This window comes from Lytechinus variegatus, chromosome 1, assembly GCF_018143015.1.
Source record: "Lytechinus variegatus isolate NC3 chromosome 1, Lvar_3.0, whole genome shotgun sequence".
In the NCBI taxonomy this organism is placed as follows: domain Eukaryota; kingdom Metazoa; phylum Echinodermata; class Echinoidea; order Temnopleuroida; family Toxopneustidae; genus Lytechinus; species Lytechinus variegatus.
Genome location: NC_054740.1, coordinates 68,482,700 through 68,510,083, shown reverse-complemented (window position 1 = coordinate 68,510,083; position 27,384 = coordinate 68,482,700). Strand labels below are relative to the sequence as shown.

At 37.2% G+C, this 27,384-nt stretch overlaps 1 protein-coding gene across 1 annotated transcript; it reads right to left on the bottom strand.

Moving 5' to 3' along the window:
- Positions 1-1,309: 1,309 nt before the first annotated feature.
- Positions 1,310-17,552, bottom strand: LOC121420966 (tubulin epsilon chain-like). The gene is made up of 13 exons (XM_041615527.1): positions 17,408-17,552; positions 15,244-15,263; positions 10,973-11,079; positions 10,565-10,631; positions 9,447-9,562; positions 8,362-8,483; positions 7,217-7,283; positions 6,173-6,293; positions 5,811-6,013; positions 4,873-5,013; positions 3,540-3,680; positions 2,853-3,027; positions 1,310-2,119 (listed from the first exon to the last, which is right to left on the bottom strand). Exons 1-13 carry the CDS (start codon positions 17,430-17,432, stop codon positions 1,970-1,972), a joined length of 1,455 nt encoding a protein of 484 aa, XP_041471461.1. The 5' UTR covers positions 17,433-17,552; the 3' UTR covers positions 1,310-1,969.
- Positions 17,553-27,384: the final 9,832 nt, after the last annotated feature.

The window sequence follows — 27,384 nt, the reverse complement described above, 5'->3', positions numbered from 1 at the left end:
TTAGACAGAAAATAAGACAAAATTCTAATGTTTTTTACTTAAGCATGCTTATCTCATTAATGGAATATGGACCCTGGTCTTTTCTAATTGGAATCGGTCATGGTAAATTTCTCGATCAAGGATTACCTGGTATTCTTGGTTTTGAAACGGTCTGAATACACTTATATTGCTACTTTGGTCATCTTGGTCAGAAGACCAAGTCCAATGTGATTATTTATGACAAACTACCATGCTCATTATGAGCAAAATTACAGAAATTGCCTGATCACCTGCAGTTTAAAAAAATAAAAATCATAACACATCACAAAGTATATTGCAAACTAATGAAAAAAGTTTAGGCTTCACTTGGGCCTCTTCCAGCAGACATATTGTAGCAATGGGGTGGTGTTTCATAATGCTGTCCAGAAGTTCAATATTTAAAATACCAATGGTAACCTAATCTTGTATTACATGAATACCCCAACATTTCCCTATTTGAACATATTTGAGTGACTTCAATTCAATCAAATTTAAGACATTATTAACTCTGCATTAACCCTATCTAGGCCGGGGTATTTTGGGAGTTCCTATGGCCGGGGGGGGGGGCCTCCCAGGCCCCCCCCTAAGATCTCGGCCGTCGACCGCGCGATCGCGCCGAAAATTGGCACGCGGGTTGCCTAGGACATAATCTACAAGATTGTATAGTAATTTATTTCATGCGAATCGCTATTAAGTGATTATGCTAATTTATGCCTAATTAGTATGCGAAATCATACTTTTTCCTCTAACTCCCTAAATAAAGCTCCAAATGTACTAATTTTTGGTATAGAAACTCTTTGTGGTGTCCTTAGCAAGAATACATGAAAAAAATTGTGATATCAAATCATTTTCTTATGTATTATATTGTTTTTTGCAATTTCTTATGTATTTCTTTGTTTTTTGACCTTTTGTTTTTCATTGTTTTTTTCAATGAAATTTGTTGGGGACTCTTCTGTGATCATAAAAATCATAACATGAATAAATTTAGACTAGCAAAACTAAAAATAATCATACATTTATGAAGTTTGGTTGAAAACACAATTTGCATTGACTTTGTACACGAAATCACGTTTTTGAGCAATTTTCGGTCTGACATGCACTTACATAATGTTGCGTAATTCCAGAACCACGTACCCGGGTGACGCGAAATTGGTCTCAAAAGTTGCGCAAGACTTGAAAGTAAAAACTCAGCGAGCGGCGCGGTCAAAAAATTTCGCACGGCGAAAATATCGCGCAATTCGTTGAGGGGGGGGCCTCCGAGGCCCCCCCCCCGGCCTAGATAGGGTTCAGATGCGTGTGAACAAGAATTTCATTCCACAAAGGTTTGATGTACGCTTCTGCTGATTGAAATAAAAACGATTGAGTCTGATTGGGCACCCAAGAACAGGCCATCAGTCACAGGGTTGTGTGTATCTTTACAAACAGCTCTATGATGCACCATGCAAATCTGAAGCCTCTTAAGTGATGACCTACATGTTTTCATGACACTTCAAACCTTACTTTATTCTTCTCTGTTGATGAAGACAAACAAATGTATCTCCATATCAGCACCCTCCTTCTAGTCAGAATCAGACTGGAAACTTTGCAGATCAGTCATTCAGTCAGACAAGATACAATGTGAAAAGAAACTTCAGCCATCAAGCTCGATGAATTTCAACAGGAACTTGACGCCACTTTGCTTGAAGCTTACCAGGATCCCCTGCTGAAGCGATAAAACTGCACAGCGACCTCTAAGGTACTTGAAGAACCAAGCATTTGAGCGATGCAAACAGCCACTCAACGCTCTTAATCTTGAAGTCCAAGTGAAGAACCTGATACTCCAAGCTAGGAATACTCCTCTAGGCAGATCTGGCACTCAAAGTCCATCCAGTTGCTAGATTGAGGTGAAGTACCTGGGTTGCCACTTCCAGCCAGTAGCACTCTTCTTGAAGGAACCTAGCACTTGATTCCCTCAAGTAGCTATGTTGAGGCGAGGAACTGGCTGGGCCTTTGCCGTCTCAAGCTTCTGGTACTCCTCTATGAGGGATGATAGAGACTCCAGACTCTCCTTGAATTCCCCTGTGTCCATACCTTCTACACTCGTGTAGTGATGTATATGTGCCTATAAAAAAAAAGAATTGAAAAAAGGAATGAGAATAATCAATAAAATAGCATTTTTTCTTACATGCACTCATCGAAGTAAAATCTCATGAATGAACACTAGAACCTAAACCCTTTGTGTTATTTTAGAAGTTTTGCCTTCACAGCTGTTTACTAAGCCTAATTTGTTTACCCTGACGACCAATTACAGCTCGTCATTTAGCGTCCACTGACTTTTTCAGTTCTATTACTGTTTTGTCCACATGCTCTATTCATTCATGCGATTTTACTCCAATGAGTGTATGTCGAAAAGCTTCGGTATGTCTCTTTTTAATGCTATTTTCCAATAAGAATGGAAAAATCTGATCTTAACAGACTACCCCATAGAAGGAGTATGCTTGGAATCCATCATAACCATGAATGACTGCCACAGGTCTCCATAGTGGTAGAAGCAACAATTACAACAGAATTTAATAGATGTGGGACTAGAAGGAAATATGGTATTACATAATTATACAATGATGAACATCCAACTCCCTATATGTTGGATTTTCCTGAAATAATTGGTCTCTCTGTAGTAGTTTATATGAAAGGCCTGTAATGATCTTAAATTACAATGAATAATAATTCAGGATGTGAAGTAATAATGCAGATGTTGTTGAATGTACAAAAATGTTGATTGCTTTTTAAAGAGCAATAAAACATTGTTAATATCAAACATAAGCATCAACACATTGGCAGCAATTTATATATACCTTCCTTTTGTAGAGTCTATTGAATCTATCTCGTAGATCGGAGAAGTTTGTCTTGAGACAAGTGTTGTTGGCCATGGTGAGAAGGGAATAGGGGTGACCCACGGGAGGCACAGAACACAGACCAGTCTTCCAACCATCCGTGTTCCAGTGAATGAAATTCAGCGATGGTCGTAACCTTAAAAAGATATAAATTAGACAGGGGAATAAAACTACGATCAAACTTTTTGGACCTACTTGTGAGTTCACAAGCCAAGATTTCTACAATGTATTAGAGCTTACATTGCAACCAGTAAGAATTTCAGGGGCTTTTTTTGTTTTCCAGGCTGCTTTTTTTTTGGTAGGGGGGGCCGGGAAACTAGCCAATAGCCCCATGTATTTTCCCCCTGGATTGTACCCAGAATATTACTAAAACAATTAATTTACATGAAAAACTGCATTGACATATTTTGTTTAATATTTACATCCGCTAACTTTTTCTGTGATAAATAAGCTTTATACAAGATGAATTTTTTTTCAAACATCATTTCTTTTAATTCGTGAATATTTTTACCAGTATTCCTAGTAATAAGTGTGATGATACATTTTTTAAATCATTTTTTTTAACTTCTTTATCTATTGTCAATAAATAAAGTGTACTATTTTTCCTTGAACAGTTCAGTGTTTGCATAAATTGACTAGGGAATTTACCTGTCAATATTACGGCGTATGTCGGAAACCTGTACATTTCCACGACACATAAGGGCACATGCCAAGTACATACTGTTCTTTGGATCAGCTTTCAGCAGTTGATTCTCACGGCTAAATGCATCAGTGAACATCTGGTCTAATCTGTAACATACAATCAAATTGGCAACACTAAACATCATAAAAACAATTTTCAGTAAGATACCATGCATCTTGCATTTTCTTTGAAAAGTCGATGAATATGTGTATAAATACCAGGGGCATTTTCACAAGCAACTTCTGAATTTGATTTTTAACTCATTGTCACACTTATTATCCTTATGACAAAATTGCTATTAGCCAATTGCATGACAGGATATTATTTGCTCATGACAGTTTCTTATTACTTTCTGTTGAATAGTCATTTTAAACCAGGTTCTTCCTAGGGGATGTTTCAAGTTTTGATGACATTTGCTCCTACCGAAAATTTGCACATTAAGCCAAACATTAAACCCCAAATTCAATGCTAACTATAACCGTAATCCTAATTTTCATCTCATTCAGAACAAAACAAAAAATTAGTACAATCATTAAACCTTCGCATTATTTTTTCCAGGGAAATAAGCTGAGAAGCAATTGGCTTTGGACACTTTCTCAAACTGAAAATCTGCACATATAGTAAAACATAAACCCAAAGTCAATCCTAACTTCAACCTTAATCCTAATTCTGAACCAATTCTGAACCAAAATCGATATCGCAATCCTAACCTTCACTTTAATATGAACTATTGTCCCATTATCATATAATAAACACAACTGGTGATACCTCCTTGTGCTGTTTTTAAATGATTGAGAAACTGATTAGCACCCAAAAAGTAAAGTAAAATTGTTCATAACTTGAACATCTACCAGAATCTATGAATCTGTTCTCATTACCGCCCTAAAACTAATTAACTGGAAATTAGTTTAGTGGAAACTTATTTAACATGTAATGAGAACAGCGGAAGCGGCCTTGGTAGTGATGTAGTTTTCAAGATTGCTTTGCCTTGCTACACTGGTTGTAGCGTGAGGACACAACCGTTCCCTTGAAAGCGATCTTTACACATTTTGAGCGTGTTACTGTACACACTCTGTGTAGAATATCTACGCTGCGCTTTTGAATTTTGCGTAAAAACACGTCACCCCAAAGGGAGCGTTCCCACAGCAAAAAAACTACTTTACACGAAGTGGTTTCAAAGACCACTTTCGGCTGGTCAAATGGGGAAGCTAGTAAAGCAATTTTCCAAACTGATTTCCTGAACTGGTTTCCAGTAAACTAGTTTTAGAAAGTATAATGAGAATGGTGTCTATAACTTACCTTCTTGCAGGTATCCTGAGGCTATTTGACGTATAGAGAGGTGTCTGGCTTGTGACCAGGTAGTGCAGGCGTGGAAAGGGAACCAAGTTTGTACTGATCTCATTAAGATCCACATTCAGAGAACCCTCAAATCTGGAAGAACTGCAAGAATGAGAAACAAGAAAAGAAAGGAAATCGTATTACCCCTACCCAATTGTTAATGCCAAGGCTGGTTACTGGCTAGTAGTGTTAATTTCTGTTACAAAAAGCAGTTTAACACAACACAACGGTGGATTACCCACATCAGCGTGACTGTCAACTAGTCTCCTGTAGATTGAAAGTGTATAAATTACTCTTTAGCAGTGACTTTTGCTCTTGTCCTTAACATTCTAACGAGACAGGATGAAGGCAGCGGAAGACCAGGGAGGGAAGGGGGGAAGCGGGTAAGCTGGGCATCTTTCTCCTTGTATCCATTATGACTCTTTTCCCCAACGCTAAGGGAACATTGCTGTATAAACCTGTCATGGCGGCCTGAGTAACCACAGTGAAAGAAGCAGTAATAGAATTCTTGACGCAGCGCGTCTCTACCTCGATCTCACTAGACATGGAGAAGGCTATAGATGCACTTTCTAAGCAACTGATGGAAATTATGAGTGTGAGGTGTGAGTATTTTACAAGAGAGATTGATAGCCAGGAGCAATATAGTAGAAAGAGTAATGGAATTATGGAGTCACCTGAAATGTCCACTATTTACATTCACTTCATCATATGTTTCCTACCTAACACGAAAGAGAATGTAATGTGATATTTAGAACACCAAAGAACACTGAACTGGCATTTAAACAACAAAAAATTGGAGTCTCTAGCCTAGAATTAATGTTAGGTTTATTTTCATTGTAGTCGAGCAAACCTTATGGAATTTAGTAATACTTGTTTGTATCTATTGGACTGTGACCTACCTGGTGAGATTCAGAAGTAAGTTGGCAACAATATTGTTCATGTGATCGAACGGCTTCTCTTGGCCAGCCTTAGTTGCACCGCCTGCCCCCGACACCACGCTGCCTTGACCTTTGACCTGACCTGACCCAGCTGGGTAGGTGCGCTTACCCCCTTGTTCCTGTGGTTGGGCCTGATACACCTTCTGGCAGATGTCATAGAGAGCCTGCAAAAGAAGAAGCGATGATGGATTATTTTACAGGAACATGCACCTGCCAAATCATAGGGAAATTGAATTATACAGAATTTGAGGATGCTTATTTACTTTCACATAAAATTCTGTCCATCATGCCAGACCATCGGCCTAAAAGCAATAAAAACTTACCTGATTCTCTATAGGCATAACACAGTCTGCGCAATCCGTGAGCTGTCTCATGGCCAGTACACTGTTGTACGGGGAAGTGATGACATCATCATCGCTGCTTGGGTACACAGCAGTAACAAACCTGTTTAAAATAAATACAGGATATTTCAACTCGTAACCATCCAGGTAAATTGCAGAACTACAAGATTTATGTGTACTACATGGTGCCCTGATTGGTCGTTTGGGGAATTGTTAAAAGCAATATCAGAGATGCCAGCCTTTTTTAACAAATGAAAAATTCTTAGAAGGAAAAAACGTATTTTGACAAAAAAAATGATTTTTAATAATTTTTTCTTCTTTATTCATTTTATTTGTATATCTTTTAAAGATTTCTCTCATTGTAACAAAGGCCATCTTGTGGCTGTCAGATGACACATCACATGGGGCTAGAACAATTTACAGTACGTGTCAGGTCACTATAAAGGATTCTGCAGGCCCCATAAATTTTAATTTATGGAAATCAGATCGTACATAATATAACTATGCCACAAACTCCACAATGAAAATTTACAAAAAACATAAGACAACATACAAAAAACATATTACAATATGCCAAATATGCCCAAAATGGAACAGCTTATTTAAAGGGGGAAAATGTGCGAAGCAGAAATGGTGGGCATCTCTGAAATATTCACTGTGAAGGAAGAATTTACAGAAAAAATCAGGGGGGGGGGGATCTGGATCAATAACAAAACTTTCACTGGGAGTGATCAAGATACAAACTATGTAGACATTTAGATTTTTGTGCAAAAAATCATTACATTTTCAAGAAGTATCACGACCTGGCAATCACATATTATCTAGGTAAATGTGGAACAAAGTTTACAGATAATGCATGGATGCAAATTATGTAAGAGTTCCATCATGGATTAGATCAACTGATCTCCATGGCAAGAATTTTCAAAGCTATCATGTCTTTCTTTAGGGAAAACTTATTGATGCAACAGAAAAATATGCATGTCACAATTAAAACAAATAGAGAAAAATTATATGAAGGATATTTACCTGTAAACATCTGGATAAAGATCTTGGAGTTGGCTGAGGACTGCTGTGCCAACCCCAGACCCAGTACCTATAGACAAGAGATTAACAGATCAGATCATTCAACAACCAAAGTTCTGATATTTGATTTGCATGGTGGCATGGGCAATCATGGAAGTGTTTTATCGAACATCATGTGGAATGTCCTAGAAAGGACTAGTAAGGCAAGTGGTTAGAGGTAAAAGTGAAATGGATAGGCGAGAGAAAGAAGATTATTTTTTCGGAACCGACTGTAAACCAGAAAGAGTTGAGAAGCTTGAGTAGTTGGACAGATGAGAGGCTGGAGTAGTTGGATGAATGAGAGAAGACTGGTTCGAGTTGGAGAGATGAGAAAAGTTTGTGTAGGTGCGAGAAAGCTGGCTCAAGTTGGAGAGATAAAAGGAGGCTAGCTCGAGTCAGTGGGTACAGTTAAAGAGCAGGGTAGGGTAGAATAATTGTCTTCCAATTTCATTTATCATTAGGTCTTTTTGTACAGTTATCACCTACATTGTAGTTGTCATAGTCAAAGGGTTGCATATAGATTAATAAAACACGACATGCAGAGGGAGAGTCCTTGGTCCTTTGTATTCATTGTTTTACAGTATGAGATGGTACAGTGCAGAAGGTAACTGCCTCTCCCCAATGATTTAAAAAGTAAATAAAAAAAGAGGAAAAGATATTTCTTTTAAATAAACAGATGGAAGAGTACCAAAAAAAGAGAGGTAGGACTCTGGTAACCATATCCTACCCCTCTTAGTCAACAGCAATAAAGAAATAAATGTCACATTTAGTGCTTCTACCCCCCCCCCATCCAAATACTAAATACAATATTAGACATAATATATAGAAACATCTACATGTTTCTTGAAATAATCTTTTCTGAAGAACAATACCAGTATTACTGCCTGTAGCCCTAACTGCCATTTCCAGCGATGTGAATTTAAGGAATAAATCCTGCTGGGCACTGATTCACTTCACTTGGATTGAGTGTAACAATATTTCTGGCTGGAAAAGGAAAACATGCCGTGATGGGATTCGTAACCAAGATTCTCTGATTGAAAGACACGAGTCAGGGGCACCACCCGCCACTGATTACAGTAAGAATGAGTGTCTCTGAACAATCACCTTACCTCCTCCCATAGAATGCATGATGAAGAAACACTGAAGGCAGTCACAGCATTCTGCTGCTGTTCGGATACACTCCTCTAGCTGCTCCTGGTACTGACTGCCATACAACTTGTGACCCACAGCCCTGCAGAAACCAGAAAGACAACATTTTGAAATGAACAATATTGAGCAGTCTACTGAACAAGAAACACATGCAACAATGAACTTGATTGGTCGATGCAAATTTGTTGATAGACCTTATGCACAATAGCGCCCTTGCACAGAGGATATAGGAATACATAAAAACAGTTATCAGAGATGCTCCAGCTGTAGATTACCAATGCATGCAAGTCAATGGCTAAGATGGCGGAGCAATGACGTCAGTGCATAAGGTCTATTGTTCACTAAATTTGTGTTATGGAGCCCATCAGTCTGTAACACATAGCTTAGCAATCATTTATAAATGACTGAGTGCATTGACTACAATGTTCAAGCGTTCAATCTGATAATCAAGCGTACAATTAATCGCTAACCTTTGCCTCACGGGTCACTGCTGTTGGAGGGAAGGAAAGAGACATGAGAGGAGAGAGAAGACAGAAGATATATGAAGGGGAAAAGAGAAATACAGGGATCAAAATGAGAGGGAAAGAGACGTGAGGAAGAAAATAGTTAAAATGCTAATGCAACAATGAAAATGAAAAGTAGGTCAGTCAGTGCAGCTGGTTTGATTCAGATTAAAAAATAGATGATCTAAGAGTTCAAGAACTAGACTATCAAGATCTATTTCTATAAATTATTAAAGTAGGATATATAACAAATATACCAGGCCTTTATTTCGAAAGTATAGAGGGAATTATTCATCCTCGATTGTACTGGCATAATCACTATTTTTTCAATTGGGGCTTCGCCCCTCGGGAAAAATAGTAATGCCAGTCTAAACTCAGATGAATAATTCCCACTATACTTACTTAAAGCCTGGTATATTTGTACACTATGAGACAACATAGATGAAATTACCTCTAAATCCATGTTAACAACTTCAGTAAAAAAATCAATCTGTGAAAGCATGCCTTATCAAGGATATGAGCTTTATCCTTTTAGCACCTACCAATTATTGCCACAGCCGGAGACATCTGTGAGCAGCTGCCTGTGATCAAAGACGTCCCTGAGGGAGCCCTTCAAAAGCTCATTGACCACACCCTCCTCCATGTCGATCAAGACTGCCTGAAATAGTAAACGTGAGGAGATGATTAGATAAGTTTATTATGACTTTTTTTTTAATGCATGATCAGCAAACTTGCATACATTCACAAAATTAGGACCGAGTAATATTTTTTGACAAGTCTGCCAGTGATATTTTGTTAAACATTATTAATGAAAAGATTTTCGAAGTCCAAACAAAGACCAGTTTTAGAACTAAATCTCCTCCACATTACAGCTATCCCTTCCCTTTATGCGACACACCTACCAAACACGCCTCAATTAACCCTAAATAGACTGGGCAATTTTGACACCTAAGAAGGCGGAGGGGGGGGGCTGATTTAGCCCCCCCTTAGGATCTCGGCCGTCGATAGCGCGATCGCGACGAAACTTGGCACACTCATTACCCATGGCATAATCTACAAAACTACACAATCAAACTCTGCAAAAAATGTCATTGCTAATTAATTATGCTAATTTATGCATAAAATCAAAATTTTGCTTTTATTACCTAAATAATGCCCCTAACATGCTAATTTTTGGTACACATACACTTTATATGAATCTGATTAAATGTACTTCAAAATAATTTCAAGTTCACATTTATTTTCATATGTATTTTATTGTTTTCTAAATTTCTTATGTATTTCTCTGTTTTTTACTTTCTGTTTTTTATTGTTTTTCCAATGGAAATTGTCAGGGACTTTATTTGGATCATAAATATGATAAAATTAACTGATTTCAATCAGTAAAAGGAAAAATGATACATTTATGAATTTTGGCTTAAAACTCTATTTGCATTGGATTTGTACACAAATTTGGGTCTGCATGCACTTATGAAATGTTGCGTAATTTCGGAACCGCGTACTCGGGGGTCGCAAATTTGGTCTCAAAAGTTGCGCGAGACTTGAATGTAAAGTCAGTGAGCGACGTGGTCAAAAAATTTTGCCCGGCAGATTTATCACAAAAAATTTCGAGGGGGGGGGGGCTCAATCAGCCCCCCAGCCTTTTTAGGGTTAAACTTACCCTTGCTTTGAGGCTTGTGATCTTTTGTTTCCCATCGCCGATTCCAAGATCAAGAGGGTTGCTGTATCTGGAACATATCACCAAAATATAATCAAAGTATGATGGTTGCATCTTAATTGCATTTATAACAACTTTCAGTTTAAGGGATTAACCCCCCCCCCTTCCATTGCCCTTTTACTGCTAGGTATGAGTCATTTCTTAATTACGATTTGCATATGGCATAATATCCCACATTAATGCATGAAATAATGATGTAGCGTCACCAAAGAGGGGGGGGAATGCAATGGTGGGATTCGAACCCCGGACATTGTGTTCCAGAGTCCGGAAACTTATTCACTGAGCCACAACACCTCCACAATGAGATTCCTGCCAGAAGACGTGGCATCAATTATTGACAAATTGCCTTACCTGGCATCCACATTCCGGAAGAAACTGCTGAGGGATTCATCAAAGATGCCCTTCTTGTTGTAGGTAGCATGTTCCCTGAGGGCAAGATCCCAGAAACGACATCCAATCTACACAAGACAAAATGGATAACAACAAAAATGAATCGACAATTTAATAACTTTATACATAATAACTACCAACAGCAACCCAAACTTAGCCAGATTTAGATCTGATAAGTTGGACAGCTTAAACACAGAGGCCCGTATTTTGAAGTCGGGTTTAACTAAGACCATGGTCTAACTCTGTGCTAAAATTATGGGAAGCCGAAAGTGTCAAAAAATGTTAAGTTGTATGTTTCTTATGTTTACTGTGCTCTTTCCTGATTAACGATAGAGAAAACAATAATTTATCTATACTTCCTACACAATTATTATTAAATTTGATCATCAGATATTGTTTTAAACAAGTGGAATGCCTCTGGCCGTCTCACCTGGATCACGCGATTCAACATAGCAGCAGTGCTGACTTTGAAAACTACTATAACTCGCACAAGATGTTCAGTGATACTTGGTTACTCTTATTTCCACCTTTTATGAACTAGACCAATACACTTTACAGAGATAGGATGGTAATTCAACAAATACCCCCAATGTGGCCAAAGTTCATTGACCTCACATGACCTTTGACCTTGATCATGTGACCTGAAACTTGCACAGGATATTCAATGATACTTGATTACTCTTATGTCCAAGTTTCAAAAGTCAAATCAATAAACTTGCGAAGTTATGATGGTAATTCAACAGATACCCCCATTATGGCCAAAGTTCATTGACCTTTGATCTTGGTCATGTGACTTAAAATGCGCACAGGATGTTCAGTGATACTTGATTACTCTAATGTCCAAGTTTTATGAACGAGACCAACATACTTTTAAAGTTATGATGGTAATTCAACAAATACCCCCAATTCGGCCAAAGTTCATTGACCCTAAATGACCTTTGATCTTGATCATGTGACCTAAAACTTGCACAGGATGTTCAGTGATACTTGATTACTATTATGTCAAAGTTTCATGAATCAGATCCAAAAACTTTTTAAGTTTTGATTGTAATTCAACAGATACCCCCAAATCGGCCAAAGTTCATTGACCCTAAATGACCTTTGACCTTGGTCATGTGACGTGAAACTCATGCAGGATGTTTGGTTATACTTGATTAACCTTATGTCCAAGTTTAATGAACTAGGTCCATATATTTTCTAAGTTATGATGACATTTCAAAAACTTAACCTCAGGTTAAGATTTTGATGTTGATTCCCCCAACATGGTCTAAGTTCATTGACCCTAAATGACCTTTGACCTTGGTCATGTGACATGAAACTCTACTAGGATGTTCAGTAATACTTGATTAACCTTATGGCCAAGTTTCATGAACTAGGTCCATATACTTTCTAAGTTATGATGTCATTTCAAAAACTTAACCTAAGGTTAAGATTTGATGTTGACGCCGCCGCCGCCGTCGGAAAAGCGGCGCCTATAGTCTCACTCTGCTATGCAGGTGAGACAAAAAAATGGTTTTGAAGCAATGGCTTTTTTCAGGTTTCCACTACATAAAATTACTTTGATAGGATATTTTAATTTGAGATTTTCAAAACTGTAACTGACAAGTGATGTTCACATGACTTTGAACTGTTTACAAATCAACTCTTAAAAACTAAGGAAACTTCAATTCTCAGGACAAGTATCAAAACTCATTTTTTAATATTGGCCCACTTTTTTTTCTAAAACCCCTCCCCAATTGTTATTTTTGAACTACAACCCACATGTTTAAACTACCTTTTTCAGGTACATCAGACAGTTCTGTGTTTATATCCACAGTAAAAATGTTCAAGGACAAGTCCACCCCAACAAAAACTTGATTTGAATAAAATCCAACAAACATAATGCTGAAAATTTCATCAAAATTGTATGTGAAATAAGAAAGTTATGTCATTTTTAAGATTCGCTTCATTTCACAAAACAGTTATATGCACATCTCGGTCGGTATGCAAATGTGGGAACTGATGACATCACTCACTCACTAGTTCTTTTGTATTTTATTATCTGAAATATGAAATATTTTGATTTTGTCGTCATTGTCATGTGAAATTAAGTTTCATTCCTCCCTGAACACGTGGAATTCCATTATTTTAACATTTGTGGTTCAGGCAAGGAGGTCCTAACTGTCAAATTCGTAAAAATTGAAATACTGTATAATTCAAACAATAAAAAACAAAAGAAATATTGAGTGAGTGACATCATTGACTCTTTCATTTGGATGTAACTGACTCGTTCATATATTTATTTTGTGAAAAATATGTGAAACTTTGAAATATCATAACTTTCTTATTTTACATCAGATTTTGATGAAATTTTCAGCATTGTGCTAGTCTGATTTTTCTCTATTGATTACAATCAACAATTTCCTGAGGTGGACTTGACCTTTTACTATTCAAGCAAATACACTGAAATATACAAGGAAAGAAGTTACTAGGTATTGGGCTACATAACATATTTCTTGGAATGTCAGTGAATATTTTGTTGATGTTTATATTTAATTATCCATCAGTGTAAAAACACAGGTATTATATGTACTATTCCCATTATGTGAGACTCTAGTAAGAGGACATCACTTCAATCAAACAAAGGGTTAAAATCATAACACAAAAACATAAAATGAAATGAGTAAAATTCAAATGTAATTTGCCCTCGTTAAATAACTAGTGGAATGCCTATGTTATTCTTGCCTGCCATAAGCAATCCAATATAGCAAGAGTGATGAATTTGAAAACAAGTCCATGTAACGATGAATTATATTCTTCAAAAAGAGAAAGACAAATTCCTTGGATAATAAAAAATCCTAAGTAGTAAGTTTGTTGATCTTGACTACTAAAAAAACTTGTTTTTCGATACATATATTATTTGCGATATCCAATAACTATTTAAGTTTCACTCACAGGGGAATCCAGCCCTGTTCATACAACAGTTTCCATGGGTCTAGTGATTACCAATATTTACAACTTTTAAAAATTCATAACTTTCTTATTATTTGTCAGATATTGTTCAAACTAGTCAACTTGTCTGATTTTTCTTTTTCCTCTAATGAAACAAGTTTTTAATTGGGTTGTATTCCCCCTTTTATGTGACTAAATATTTTCCTTATAAGTTATAATTCCCCTTATATGAACAAGAATAATCTTATGTAAGTAAATTGATTAATTACATAAATAGTTACCTGATATAATAATTAAAATTTCTGATACCAAATACTAACTGATAATTTCAAAATTATCTTCAAAATTTCAAAATCTATAAAACTTTCCCCAAAAGTTTATTGTCTCCTAAATGACCTTTGACATTCTCTCAGTGACCTGAAACTATATCCATCTAACAGCTGATACTTGAAAACCAGTACATGGAAGATATTATGTCAAAAATTCAAAGTCTTAACCTTAGTTCAGTTTTTTGTATTGACAGAATAACATGATCAAAGTTCATTGACCCTAAGTGACCTTGATCATGTGACCTGCAACTTGTACAAGATGATCATACTTGATTACCCTTACAGGTATGTCCAAGCTTCATGAACTAGGTCCACATGCAGTATTTGTTAACTTATGACATTTCAAATATCCAGCCTTGGTTAAGATTTCAATCTTATTACCCCAAAATAATCAAAGTTCATTGAACTTGACTCTTGACATTGATCATGCAACCATAAACTACATGGACATGAAATGCAAGGTGATCAGTGATTACCCTTATGCACAACATTCAAGAACTAGGTCCCATTTTTTAAAGTAATAATGGCATTACAAAAAACTTAACCTTGGTTAATATTTCAATGCTGCCACAATCAACATCAGCAAGAATCTTAAATCTTGAAGGTGGCAGATCAACCCATAAGAAGTAGAATAAAAAAAGAGGTGCCTACAAGTATATTCTCAAAATGCTATGCAGGTTAGACAAAAATCAATATCACAAGGGATTAAATTACCAATGTGATATTGCTCCAATTTATTGGACTTGACCTGTGATGTGCTATTCAATCCTAAATGTGAGGACTTTATCACACTCTTTACTTAAAATGACCAATACAAAAGTGCACTCGGCTACAATTTTATTTTGCAAAAAAAAAATAGTTTTAACTTTTTAAGAATAAAAACATTGATAATGAAGTTAAACTAGTACAGTTTAAAAGATTAAACTGAAAAGTATACTGTATTACTAAGACATGTCATGCATGTCAACTTACCTGATTTCCACATTGTCCAACTGTAAAAACAAAAAAGGAAAAGTAATGATGATTAGTAACTCCTTAATGTCTACTTCATGAAAAAGATGAACAAAAATTGTTGACCAATTTCACAATATGCCAACTTCCCCGAAACATCTCACTCGGGTAAAATGAAAAAATAAAAAAGTCAAAGACAAGCCACATTTATTGAACAGGTTTCGACACATATCGTGATGCCCCCCCCAAAAAAAAATCTCAAAATCAAAATCTTGAGTCATTTTATTTATTTCAACGTTAACTATGCAGGTCTCCCACCCACTCACACATATTGCGAGTATTAGTATACTAACCTTGCACCATAAACCACTCTTCAGTTTTTGTCTTTAATGAATAAAAAATTTTAAAACCAACACGACCAAAAAGCAAATTAAGGTCAAGTCCACCTCAGAAAAATGTTGATTTGAATCAATAGAGAAAAATCAGAAGAGCACAACGGTGAAAATTTCATCAAAATCGGATGTAAAATAGGAAAGTTATGACATTTTAAATTTCGCTTAATTCTAACAAAATAGTTATATGAACGAGCCAGTTACATCCAAATGAGAGAGTCGATGATGTCACTCACTCACTATTTCTTTTGTTTCTTGTTTGAATTATACAATATTTCAATTTTTACGAATTTGACGATTAGGACCTCCTTGCCTGAAGCACAAAATGTTCAAATAATGGAATTCCACGTGTTCAGGGAGGAATGAACCTTCATTTCACATGAAAATGAGAAAATGAAAATATTTCATATTTCATATAATAAAATACAAAAGAAATACTGAGTGATGTCATCAGTTCCCTCATTTGCATACCGACCGAGATGTGCATATAACTGTTTTGTGAAATGAAGCGAAACTTTAAAATGCCATAACTTTCTTATTTTACATCCGATTTTGATGAAATTTTCAGTGTTATGCTTGTTGAATTTTTCTCTTTTTATTCAAATCAAGGTTTTGTTGGGGTGGACTTGTCCTTTAATATTCCCTCTTGGCATTAATTGCCAAAATACAGAGAAAACAAAAAACAGTGACTTACCTCGGCTGTCGCGCAAATTCACTTCCCCGTTTTATCCGATCTTAAGACAGTACCGATAGGCCTACATAAACATATTATGGCCATTGAGTCCCCTGTACAGATCGCGCTAGAACTTCGGTCTCTGTATTTGGTGAGTGAAGCCAACAGAGTTCAGCTATAACAGAAATAGAAGTGTTTGGTCTATCCCACATACCGATCATGCCGGTACTTAACCAAGGGAGCTCCCGCCCGCTGTGCGGGCGGGATCCCAGGCCAGGTGGCCTGGCCCAGGGGCTTACAGAGCATTTGACCATACTCACGAGACTAGCGTGATTTATGGTCTAAATATTTCTCCAAATGAATTGTGAAAATAGAAATTATGCACTTACCACGATTATATGGATGAAGGTCTAACGAGTGGCAGTTTCCAGTCATCTGGGCACAGAGACTGGAACCTCAATAAAAGTAAAACGGAAAGTTCTCTCCTTCTATCCCGTCTTGATCGGCCATTTTTGTTATGAATCGTAACAAAATGGCCGATCGAGACTGGGGTAGAACTTCTACTAGTTCTAGGAGAGAACTTTTCTTTTTTTTGAGGTTCCAGTTTGTCAACTTTGTGCCCAGCCCCAGATGTCAGGAAACTGCCACTCGTTAGACTTAGACTCTAAGTTAGAGTAGATCTTCATCGTGGTAAGTGCACAATTTCTATTTTCACAATTCATTTGGAGAAATATTTAGACCATGAGTCACGCTAGTCCCGTGAGTATGGTTAAATACACAGTAAGCCCCTGCCCTGGGGTTAGCCGGTAGGCCTAGATCTAGGCCCCCTTCTTTGCCCCGGGCCCGGAGTAGTCTTGAGGACGCAATGATGATGATTTTTTTAGATATGTCTTACATTTCAGACATATCTAAAAAAATCATCATCATTGCGTCCTCAAGACTAGGCCCGGAGACCTCGACACGTCTTCAGACTTCGGGCTGCCGCAGTAAACCCGGCCCTACGCCTACATTTTATTCAATTGCTTTAAAAAAATTTTAAATGACGTTTGTTCAAAATTTTAAGTTGAATAAAATCTTTTTTTTTAGTTTACGAATTCAACTGCAGTAAGTTTATTCTTACCTTGAATAACTATAGACTGAGTCATAATTGTAACTGGGCGATGTCTCTGTCTAGAAATGCTAGATTTAACCAATATTTTTCACCATGCCAGAAGGCAGAACAGCGCAGTGGGTCATTCATTTCATATTTGGCAGACAGATTTCATTATTTGCCGACAGAGGGCGATTTCATTTCCAAGCGGAGGAGGGCGCGGCATCAACCATCAAAATTTGTTATCAAACTTCTTATACAAAATAATGGATAGAAATATTACTCGGTCTTAGACACAATGCAAGAATAATGTTCTAAGTAATCATGTGATAAAATTGGTCAAATACTAGTATATGATTCACAATAACCGTGAGTGGGACCGGGGACCGGCCCGGGGAGGGCGTCGCTAGGCCTTTTCCAGTAGCAGGGGAGGGGGGGGGGGGGTGTGGAGGCCCTGATTACCGACAAATATCAGTACCGATGGCCGAAGTCTCGCGACCATGAATCTTGTTCTTGTTCTCTTTAGTCCCATTTTCTTTCGTCACGCCAAAGAGCAGTTCCAGCATTCATGAATGGGGGGGGGGGATATCTTCATCCCCCGGGGGGGGGGGGGCACTTCCATTCACGAGTGGATACCATGCGCGACCATGGGGTCTCGAAAAGCAAACACGTAATTTCCATATTCTGAAAATGCACCCCTTAACAAGTATTGGCGTGTGAAACCCTACCCTTAACAAGTATTGGAAACAAAACGATACTCTTGGCAAATATTCCCTGAAATGAACCCCTAAACAAGTACAGGAATGTTTTGTTGTTACGCCGGTTGTTACGGGTCCTTCGGTCGTCGGCTTTACCCTATTTGGTATAGTACGACCCCAACTTCTACACCTCGCGCAAATCGGACTCTAAACACGAAGTGTTGGGGCAAAAAGGACATCCTTTTTAAAACATTTTAATTTTGTTTTATCATCCCCGCAAATTCGACCCTAAACACGTAATTTTCCTAGCGAAATAGATACCCTTTTTTCATTATTTTTGTGTTTTTGACACCCTTATCACGTTACGTACGTAACGTGCCCTATCGTGAAAAGGACATCCTTTTTACGTGTTTTTTTGGTCGCGCATGGTATCCACTCGTCAATGTAAGTGGCCCCCCCCCCCCCGGGCTTCATCCGCATTTCCACATCGCGGCCGCCAAAATCTATATTTTTTTTGAAGGGTAAGTCCTCACTAAATTTTCATTATTAGAAGCAAGATGAGGTATTTTATGTGACCTTGATATAAGTTACCAAGCGAGGGCAAAGCGCTAGCTAAAATTTATTTACACCTTAAAATTGAACATTGTGACCACTTTTTTATCATAAACTAGAGGGGTATATACCTAACGATCCATGTGAGCGCAAATTGCGAGCTTAAATTTTTTAATATTCCTGGTTAGTGATTAGTACTGATTAGGCCCGGGATTAGGCCTATCCGTTTGCCGTGACTCATGAATAGAATACATTTCTTACTAATCTAATAGAGCAAATGAAAAGTGCGAGATGAATATATAAATATATATGTATATATTTCAAACAGAAAATTTGACTGTAACCATGTAGATGATGGATATAATAACCAAACAATTGATGCGAGCGCGAAGCGTGAGCTGAAAATGTTGATTTCCGACCAGAAAAGTGGACATTCTAAGCCTTTTTGCACGAATAATATGCGTATAACAATTCATGCAAGCGCGAGCTGATATTTTCAATTAACTGTTATGAAAAAGGACATGTTTATTAACTGTTTACAGTCATGATACATTCTTCACTAATCAAGAAGAGCAAGCGCAAAGCACGAGCTGGCATTTTTTTATATTTTAACTTGAAAATTAAAAAAATTTACACGTTTTTACTTTTCAACAAACCTAGTGCCTGCATCTGTAATTAAACAAGCTTAAAAAAAACTTTAAAAACATAATGCGAGCGTGAAGCTATTGGTATAGTAGTGACCCAAAAGTGAATTTTTAAGCACTGTCCAACATGAACGAAAATTGTGGAGACAATATTGATATCACTGAGTATATGACAAGAGCGCGAAGCGCAGCTGACAAATTTGAGACTTAATTTAGACCTAAAGAAACCCAAGACATTTGAAGCGATATAACCTTGGAGAGGATGGTTATAAAAAAATATATATTACTTTTTGATGCTAGCGCGAACTGTTAGCTGATTTTTTTTTCGATGTGAAAAAATGGATTACTAAGTCAAATAAAAGACACTGGATACCCAATGAACAATGCGAGCTGTATTTTATTATATTAAGACCTGACAACTGGACATTCTGAGAAGGACGTTTTTCATGAAGATCGAGATATAACTATTTCAATAAACAGTTCTTACGAGCGCAAAGCGCAAATTTTAAAAAGGCAACACTCTTTTTTCACTTCTTGTACTCATGAAAACGAAGGGTATCATGGTCAACAAATTTTGATATTCAGACTTGGTCAAAATGGGACGTTGTGAAGAACAAACTTTGTATCTCATACAGAACCTCTAGCGAAACTTTTAAGCGCTGTCCAAGACGTAAGAATATTGTGAAGATGATAATATGGATCTCACTAAATGGATGATGCGAAGTGCGATCCTTTTTTTTTTGCGATTTAGAACTACAACCGGGCCATTTTTAATATCTGTCGGTAAAAGCGCGCGTGACTTTTGGCGATGTATACTATAAAATCGGGACATCTAATCACTGTCTGTAGATGAAGCCCTTGGATGACCCGACATTTATTTTCATATCACTGTCGGTACATGAGGCAGTTGGAAAATTCCAGCGTGAACCGACAGTTTATCATATTTCTGACAGACGTCGATCTCACTAAACGAATGTGAGCGCGAAGCGCGAGCTGAAAATTTTGAGTGATTTTAGACCAAAAATCGGGACATTCTAATCACTGTGGGTAGATGAAGCCCTTGGAACAGCCCTGCATGGGTGACCCGACATTTACATTCTAATCACTGTCGGTACATGAGGCAGTTGGAAAATTCTAGCATGACCCGACAATTTATAACTTTTCTGACAGGTGTCGATCCAAAATCCCCTGCTTTTCTTTTTGTCTTTCCTTCTTTCTCTTTTTATCTTTCCCTTTTCTTTCTTTTTTCTCTCCTTTCTTTTTCTTCCTCCTTCTTTTCCCCTTCCTTCTTTATTCCCCTCTCCCCCTTTCTTTCATTTTTTTTCAAGACGGGCGGGCAGATTTACCGACGATATCCAGAGTAGTGGGGGGGGGGGGGTGTCGCACCCCCACCCCCTTTAGCGACGGCCCTGGTCCCACTTATGAATTATGCACTTATGCATCGGCATTATGCAGACTGTGCACAGAGCCAATGAAAATGATGAAAGCTCAAAGCGGATTTAATATAAAATGGCAATAAGGGTTAAATTGACACTACACCGTACGAAATGTGGAAATGTATTCCTTGTCATAATTATTTTGGATTCAATTATTCTTTAGTATTTTCTTATTAATACGACTTAGTATTATCATTTTAAAAAAATGAAACATATGAATTACTCTCATAAGGTGCATGATGCAAAAGATGTCTAAATCTCAACATGCAAGAGGGACATTATTTCGTTTTTTTTTATCAATTTATTCATCTTTTGTTCCTGTATATATGAATGATTACTTCCAACCGTGTTATAGTTAAACGAGTTACTTACATAGGACCACATTATTAATAGACTCTGCACTTCAAACATTTCGATGCTTCGTTCCTACTGCGTATTATCATAATTATGATTAATGTAACATTGTCTTCTGTCAAATTATTTCTTGTTATGCATGGAGAAAAATAAAACAAACAATTAATTGTTTTTTTGCAAATTATAGGTCTGCACAATGAATGTCCATTTTACTATTAGGCCTACTTTGTGATAAATGTTTCATTTAGCTGTAAAGTGTACTGAAATATCCAAATGCAGAGCTTACCGTGGGTGGTTTAATGAATGAATCTTGCGTTAATGGCCACAGGCCCAGGCATTGTATATGTCTGTTGGAAATAATTATTACAAGAATAAAAACTAAGCTGATCGACTAAAAGTGACAAGAGAAGAGGTAGGGCATTTGACAACTTAAAAACAGCAAAATCGGAATATTCGGCATATAGAATAATACAAAGATATATACTCCTTGAATACGAATGACATGCAGTAGCCATTTAGCCATCAAACCGAATGCGATCGGACTGGACTCCCCTGATCATCGACGTGCATGGGTGTCGTCAGGATATTTTAATAAGGGAGTGGGGGAATCCCCCAACAGATGATATGTTTTTCTTTTTTCTATATTGAATAGGCCTAATAGGGGTATTAACAGAGTTGATCTATATACCCTAAACCTTATTTTTTATGCTCCTTTCTTACTTTCCTATTCTTCTCCCATTTTTAAATGAGTGTAATAATGGAAAAATGATCCAAATCCATTACTGGTCCCGAGCTGCCCCCCCCCCTCCGGCGTATTTCATTCATTTTTCATTTCATTTCATTTATTTCCATATCCATGATATCACAAAGCATATAATATAACTCAGACATAAAAATTACACAATTTATGTTACTGAACAATAAAGCATATAATATTAATGAACAAATTTGGATATGGGGGGAACATGCAAAAAAGCAAAGCTTGTTACAAGGAAAGTTCCCTGCAAAACAAACCCCCAGGAAATGAAAATGGAGATTCCAAGAAGAGGAAAAGGTAGAAAAAAAGGGAAAGCGGGGGAAAAGGGAACAACGAGAAAGGAAGATATGCCAAAGGTAAGGAAAAGGAGCAAAGAGAAATGAAAATTGGGAAGAAATAGCATGAAAATGGAAAGGGTAGCGGGGGCAAAAGGAGAAAGAATCACGTTTGAGGAATTAGAACAAATCATTCCGGAATAATAAGAAACGGGGGAGAGCATCTTGGGGACAAATAAGTAATTAAAGGATGTCAAAAACGGAATCGGAGAGGATGAAGGAAAAGGAAAAGGAAGTGAGCAAAAAGAAACAGGAAATTGAAGTAGAATGGGCATGGGCGGAAAGGTTAAGGGAAAGCTAGAATCGAAAATGAAAACAAGTACTTTAGAACACAGCCTTGCCCTCGAGGATAATAAGAAAATAGAAAGAAACAATGTTAGTTGGAAGAAAATAAAGAGGAAATGGCAAGCATCCGGGTCGTACTCGTAAACCTTAAAGAAAAAATGAAAGGGAAACTAAAATGGAAGTAGGAAGAAAAAAAATGTGTACAAGGTAACGAATAAAATATTTAAAAGGGAATAATATATAGCAGAAAAATGAAAAAAAAATCAATGAAGGAAGGGTATGAGAGCTATGTAGGCATATCATAGGACCTATTCCGGGCTTGCTAGAACTTATACCCCGGACCCCATCAATCAGGGCCTGCGGAACCGGAGGGACCACCGCCTCAAATTATATTTTTCTCTGTAAACCAACATGCATTATGCTTCAAGACGTATTCATATAATAGATCCCATCAACATTAAAGGACATGTACACCGCAACAAAAAGTTGATTTGAATAAAAACAGAAAAATCCAACACACATAACACTGAAAATGTCATCAAAATCGGCTGTGAAATAAGAAAGTTATGGCATTTTAATGTTTTGCTCAATTTTACAAAATAGTAACACATTATGGTCGGTATGCAAATGAGGGGACTGATGATGTCACCAACTTACTATTTCTTTTGTATTTCATTATATGAAATTTGAAATATTCGAATTTTCTCCTCATTGCCATGTGAAACAAAGCATTATATTAAGGTACATTCTTGGGGCATTGATTGTAGTTTGAACATGAAAAATGGACACTTGAACGACACAAGGTCACTATAAGTGGTAGCATTTTCAGACGCAGAAATAACGGAGTACTTGGATGTCTATAATTAGAATTTGTTATAAGTCGTATATTGCCCTTTTCTGCAATACTCTCAATTTATCAAGATAAGACTTGAAAGTGTTTCCCCAGGCAACATTACAATATGTCAAATAAGGTATAACGGCAATACTATTGTATATTGTTATCAGTATCATTTCAGGTAAAATTGATTTTAACCTATAAATAACACCTACACTGCGAGATATCTTTGTGCAGACAGCATTTAAATGATTTTCCAGGAACTGGTGCTCATCGATATATAACCCAAGAAACATGAAAAAACATAAAGACAAGTTATACGCCCTCGAAGCTTTGATTGATTGAAAACATTTATTTCATTCATCATAAAAACAAATACAAGGCACATACAGTTAGAGCAGAAAATTATGCACTCGGTTTTTTGAAACCTGCAAATAACTTTATTACGAGACCCCTGTATGAATCCTACATGACCCTATACATATAGTAACAGGGCTTAGCAGCCATTCAATTAAAGGTTATCGTAATAAATGTAAAATATTTTCATAGTTACCATGGTTACCAAGTGCAGATCGTCTGCAGGGGAGAGTAGAATATAGAGGAGAAAAGAACAGGTGATGAATAATGTAATTATATAGAGAGAGGGTAGATGGTAGATGATGTCATGGTTACAGGGGGGAATCCAAAGCAATACAGAGCTCGCCAACTAAAAGAGAGAGAGAGAAACAAAGTAGAAAAGCATTTATGATATTTTTTTATATTCCTCATACCGAATGACTTAAGTAATTTCTATGGATATTCATGATCTGTCAAAGAATAAAAGCGGAACTAACTCTTTTACAATTTCATTGAATTGCAGAATAATAATTCTATTGTTTGACATATGATATTTGAAAAGAAGTACAGAAATTGAACAGCAGAAATACAGGTAATAATGATAATGATGATAATAGAGATAATAATAACAATAACAATAAGAAGGAGGAGGAAGAGAATGATAATAATAATAATAATATTAACACGTGTTACACTTACGTATGGGAACGGCCTACATTTTCCATTTATACAGAAAATGAAAAACATTTTAAGGGCAACAGTTTTTTTTTCTGAAAAGTATATTATTCATTCGTCAGCTGCACATTGCCTCGAATATAATTTACCATCCTTAATTGAAAGTGTTTGTCTCTCAAACGACTCTAGGGAGAATAATAAATTGAATACTATATGGCTCAGTCAAGTTAGTCCTCATTGTCAAATCTGTAAAAAAGGAAATATTCTATTATTCAAACAATAAAAAAACAAAAGAAATAGTGAGTGATGGACATCATCGACTGTCTAATTTGCATGTCACTGAATTGTACATATCATTATTTTGTGTAAAATAAGCGAAATTTGAAATTGTCATAACTTTCTTATTTTACATCCGAATTAGATGAAATTTTCAGTGTTATGCTAGTTTAACTTTTCTCTATATATTCAAATCAACATTTTTCTGGGATGAACTTGACTTTTGAGACGTTTGTTGCTTCTGTGGAGTGAGAGTATGGTTTTACGTAAGGACACGCGGACACTATACACAGCTAAACATAACCGTACTGAAACAGTTCTCATTTCCTATTGTAAGGAGTTTTATATTCATGTACATTATGACAGGTCACTCGGCTGAGTATGTTCCAAACGGATGCTATCTAGTATAATTAAAGCTAATTAGGACACAAGCGCCTTGGATTGTTATTAAGCATTGGTTTTTCTCAGTTAATTATAGCTCAGTGAGTTTGTGTATATATTCCCAAGATGATGAATCCTTCGCTCATGAAAAGTCGACACGAACGTCTTGTGTGTGATCACCGTTTGTCATCCTTTTCAGCTTTTGAGAAGATGCCGAGATGCTGAAACATCCTGTGTGTTTTATCCATTCTCTGAAATGAATGATGGACTTGTTCTCTATCATGTGAATTCATAATCGCATTTTAAGCCTCGATCCTGACGTTGAACAAACCAGGAAAGTCGGAGTTTAATAACCGTAGAGGTGAATAAACTGTCTATTCGCAGCTTGTGGTTTAAGTGGACATCGACGGACCTCGGTGTTCGGAATATATTTTACTGTTATAATGTAATATGCTCGACACGATGCGACGAGGCGTAAGGAGCAAGATAGTTTTAAGCAATCAAAAGGCGACAGTTCAGGCTGACATGGTGCCAACTGAGAAGAAGAATCAGGAGGAATTTTCAGATGCACCATCACCCCTTTCTCCGAAACACATGCGACATGGGAAGGTCTTGCCCGGGACAAAACTCCCGCCAATTTTTACACCGACCATGCCAACACTGCAAAGGAAAGACAACCCAAGGGAAAGGCAACGTGTTCCAAGTTCCAAAGTGAACCAAAGGAGATGCAAGGGCGAATCTGAAATTCAAAGACAGGTTGATTCCGGAACAACCGACCGCGAATCCTCGAAGGCGATGATTCTCGAGAATGGTTCAGAAAGGGCATCTAGGGTGTACCGGAGGGTCTCGTCCGCAAAACTTTCTTCTTCGTCCGAGCAATTTGGCGGGATTTTCGGGGGAGGCGGTACGAATAAATGCAATGGAATGAACGGGCGAAAGCAAAGAGAGAACGGACATCGCCGCAGCCTTGATCCTGATCATCGGGAGGAGAAATCGGCGAAATTTCAAGATGCTCAGGATTCGCGCCTTTCCATTGAAGCTCGCAGTGAAGTTACAAAAGATTCGGGGGTATTGCCAAAAACCATCAAAGTGGATCCTCGTTTTCAGACAAGAGAGGGTGATGCTAAGGATCATCGTCTCCATTATAAACATTTTCAGCCATCATTTCGTGCCGCTCATCTCCGTCCAGTCCTGCCACCCATCGGCGGGAACGCAAGGCCGACCAACAACAAGAAACCCGGCAAGCGTGGGAAAAAATCCTCTCGCAAGGCCCGACAACGCGAGAAGGAGATAGAATGGAAGTTGAAAGTCACGGAAGAAGACATTATCCTGAAGTTATTTTTGCAGTCGTTGGCTGTGAATAGACGGGGAGCGACGTGTGTGGAGATCGACAAGCTCTTGAATTCAGGGATGCTCGTCAACTTCGTGGAAAGTCTGGTCCTCCTGTCAGCGATGCAATGGTGGTTATGAAAATCTAACCAACATTTTATTCACCAAAGTTTTGAGTTGATATTTCCAACTTTTCACATTTTATCATGATGCTTGTGGTTTTTTAATGACTCAATTTGCACAATGGAAAAAGACATGCAAGGATGTTTTAGAAAAATATGTTTGTTGAAATGATAATTAGTACTTAGCGGCTATCCGGGGTGGAGGTGTCTGAGATTGCTTAACTACAATAGAAATCGATATAGCATACATATACAGGTAATTAAGTGTTTACGTTCAAAATATGCCTCCACACGAAATGATGTCTTGATTCGTCAGTTGCAATTAGCTATATTGATTCAAATCTGTTTTTCTTGTTTGTGTTATGGAGTCCAGAATGTGCCATAATTTGTCATTGATTTTGACCACTTCCTTGGACGAACACACTTTCACTGAATTTACAAGCACATGCCCATATATAGGCGGATCCAGGGGGGCAAGGGTCCGCCCCCCCCCCCCATAGGCGGAGCAGAAAAGGGGAAAAATGAAAATAAATGAAAAAAGGAAGGAAAAGATAGCTAGGAGAAAAAAAGAAGAGGAGGAAGACGAATAATAAAATAAGATGAGAGAAAGACTATAAATATCAAGTGTGGGAGTCAATATACAATCATATTTCACCTCGGAAATCGAACTTTCATTATTTGGTGTGATTTAGAAAATGATTTATAAAGCTGAGTGCTCTGTAAAAATGTCAGTTTTATGGTCTGAATATTAGAGTTTTCTGCTCGAGCTGCATGCTCTCAAATTTTAATTTATCAGGTACCTATTATTTCCGTGTATTCCATTAAGTTTTCAAAATATCCCTTTTCAGGTCTGATTTTTACGACGTATCAGCTACCGCTGCACGCTCGTATTTTGATTGACGAGTCACACTCTAAAATTTCGAATGTTAAATCATGTTAAATCAACATTTCAAAGGTTGGAGAGTGACAACCTTTTCCAAATGTTACATCCA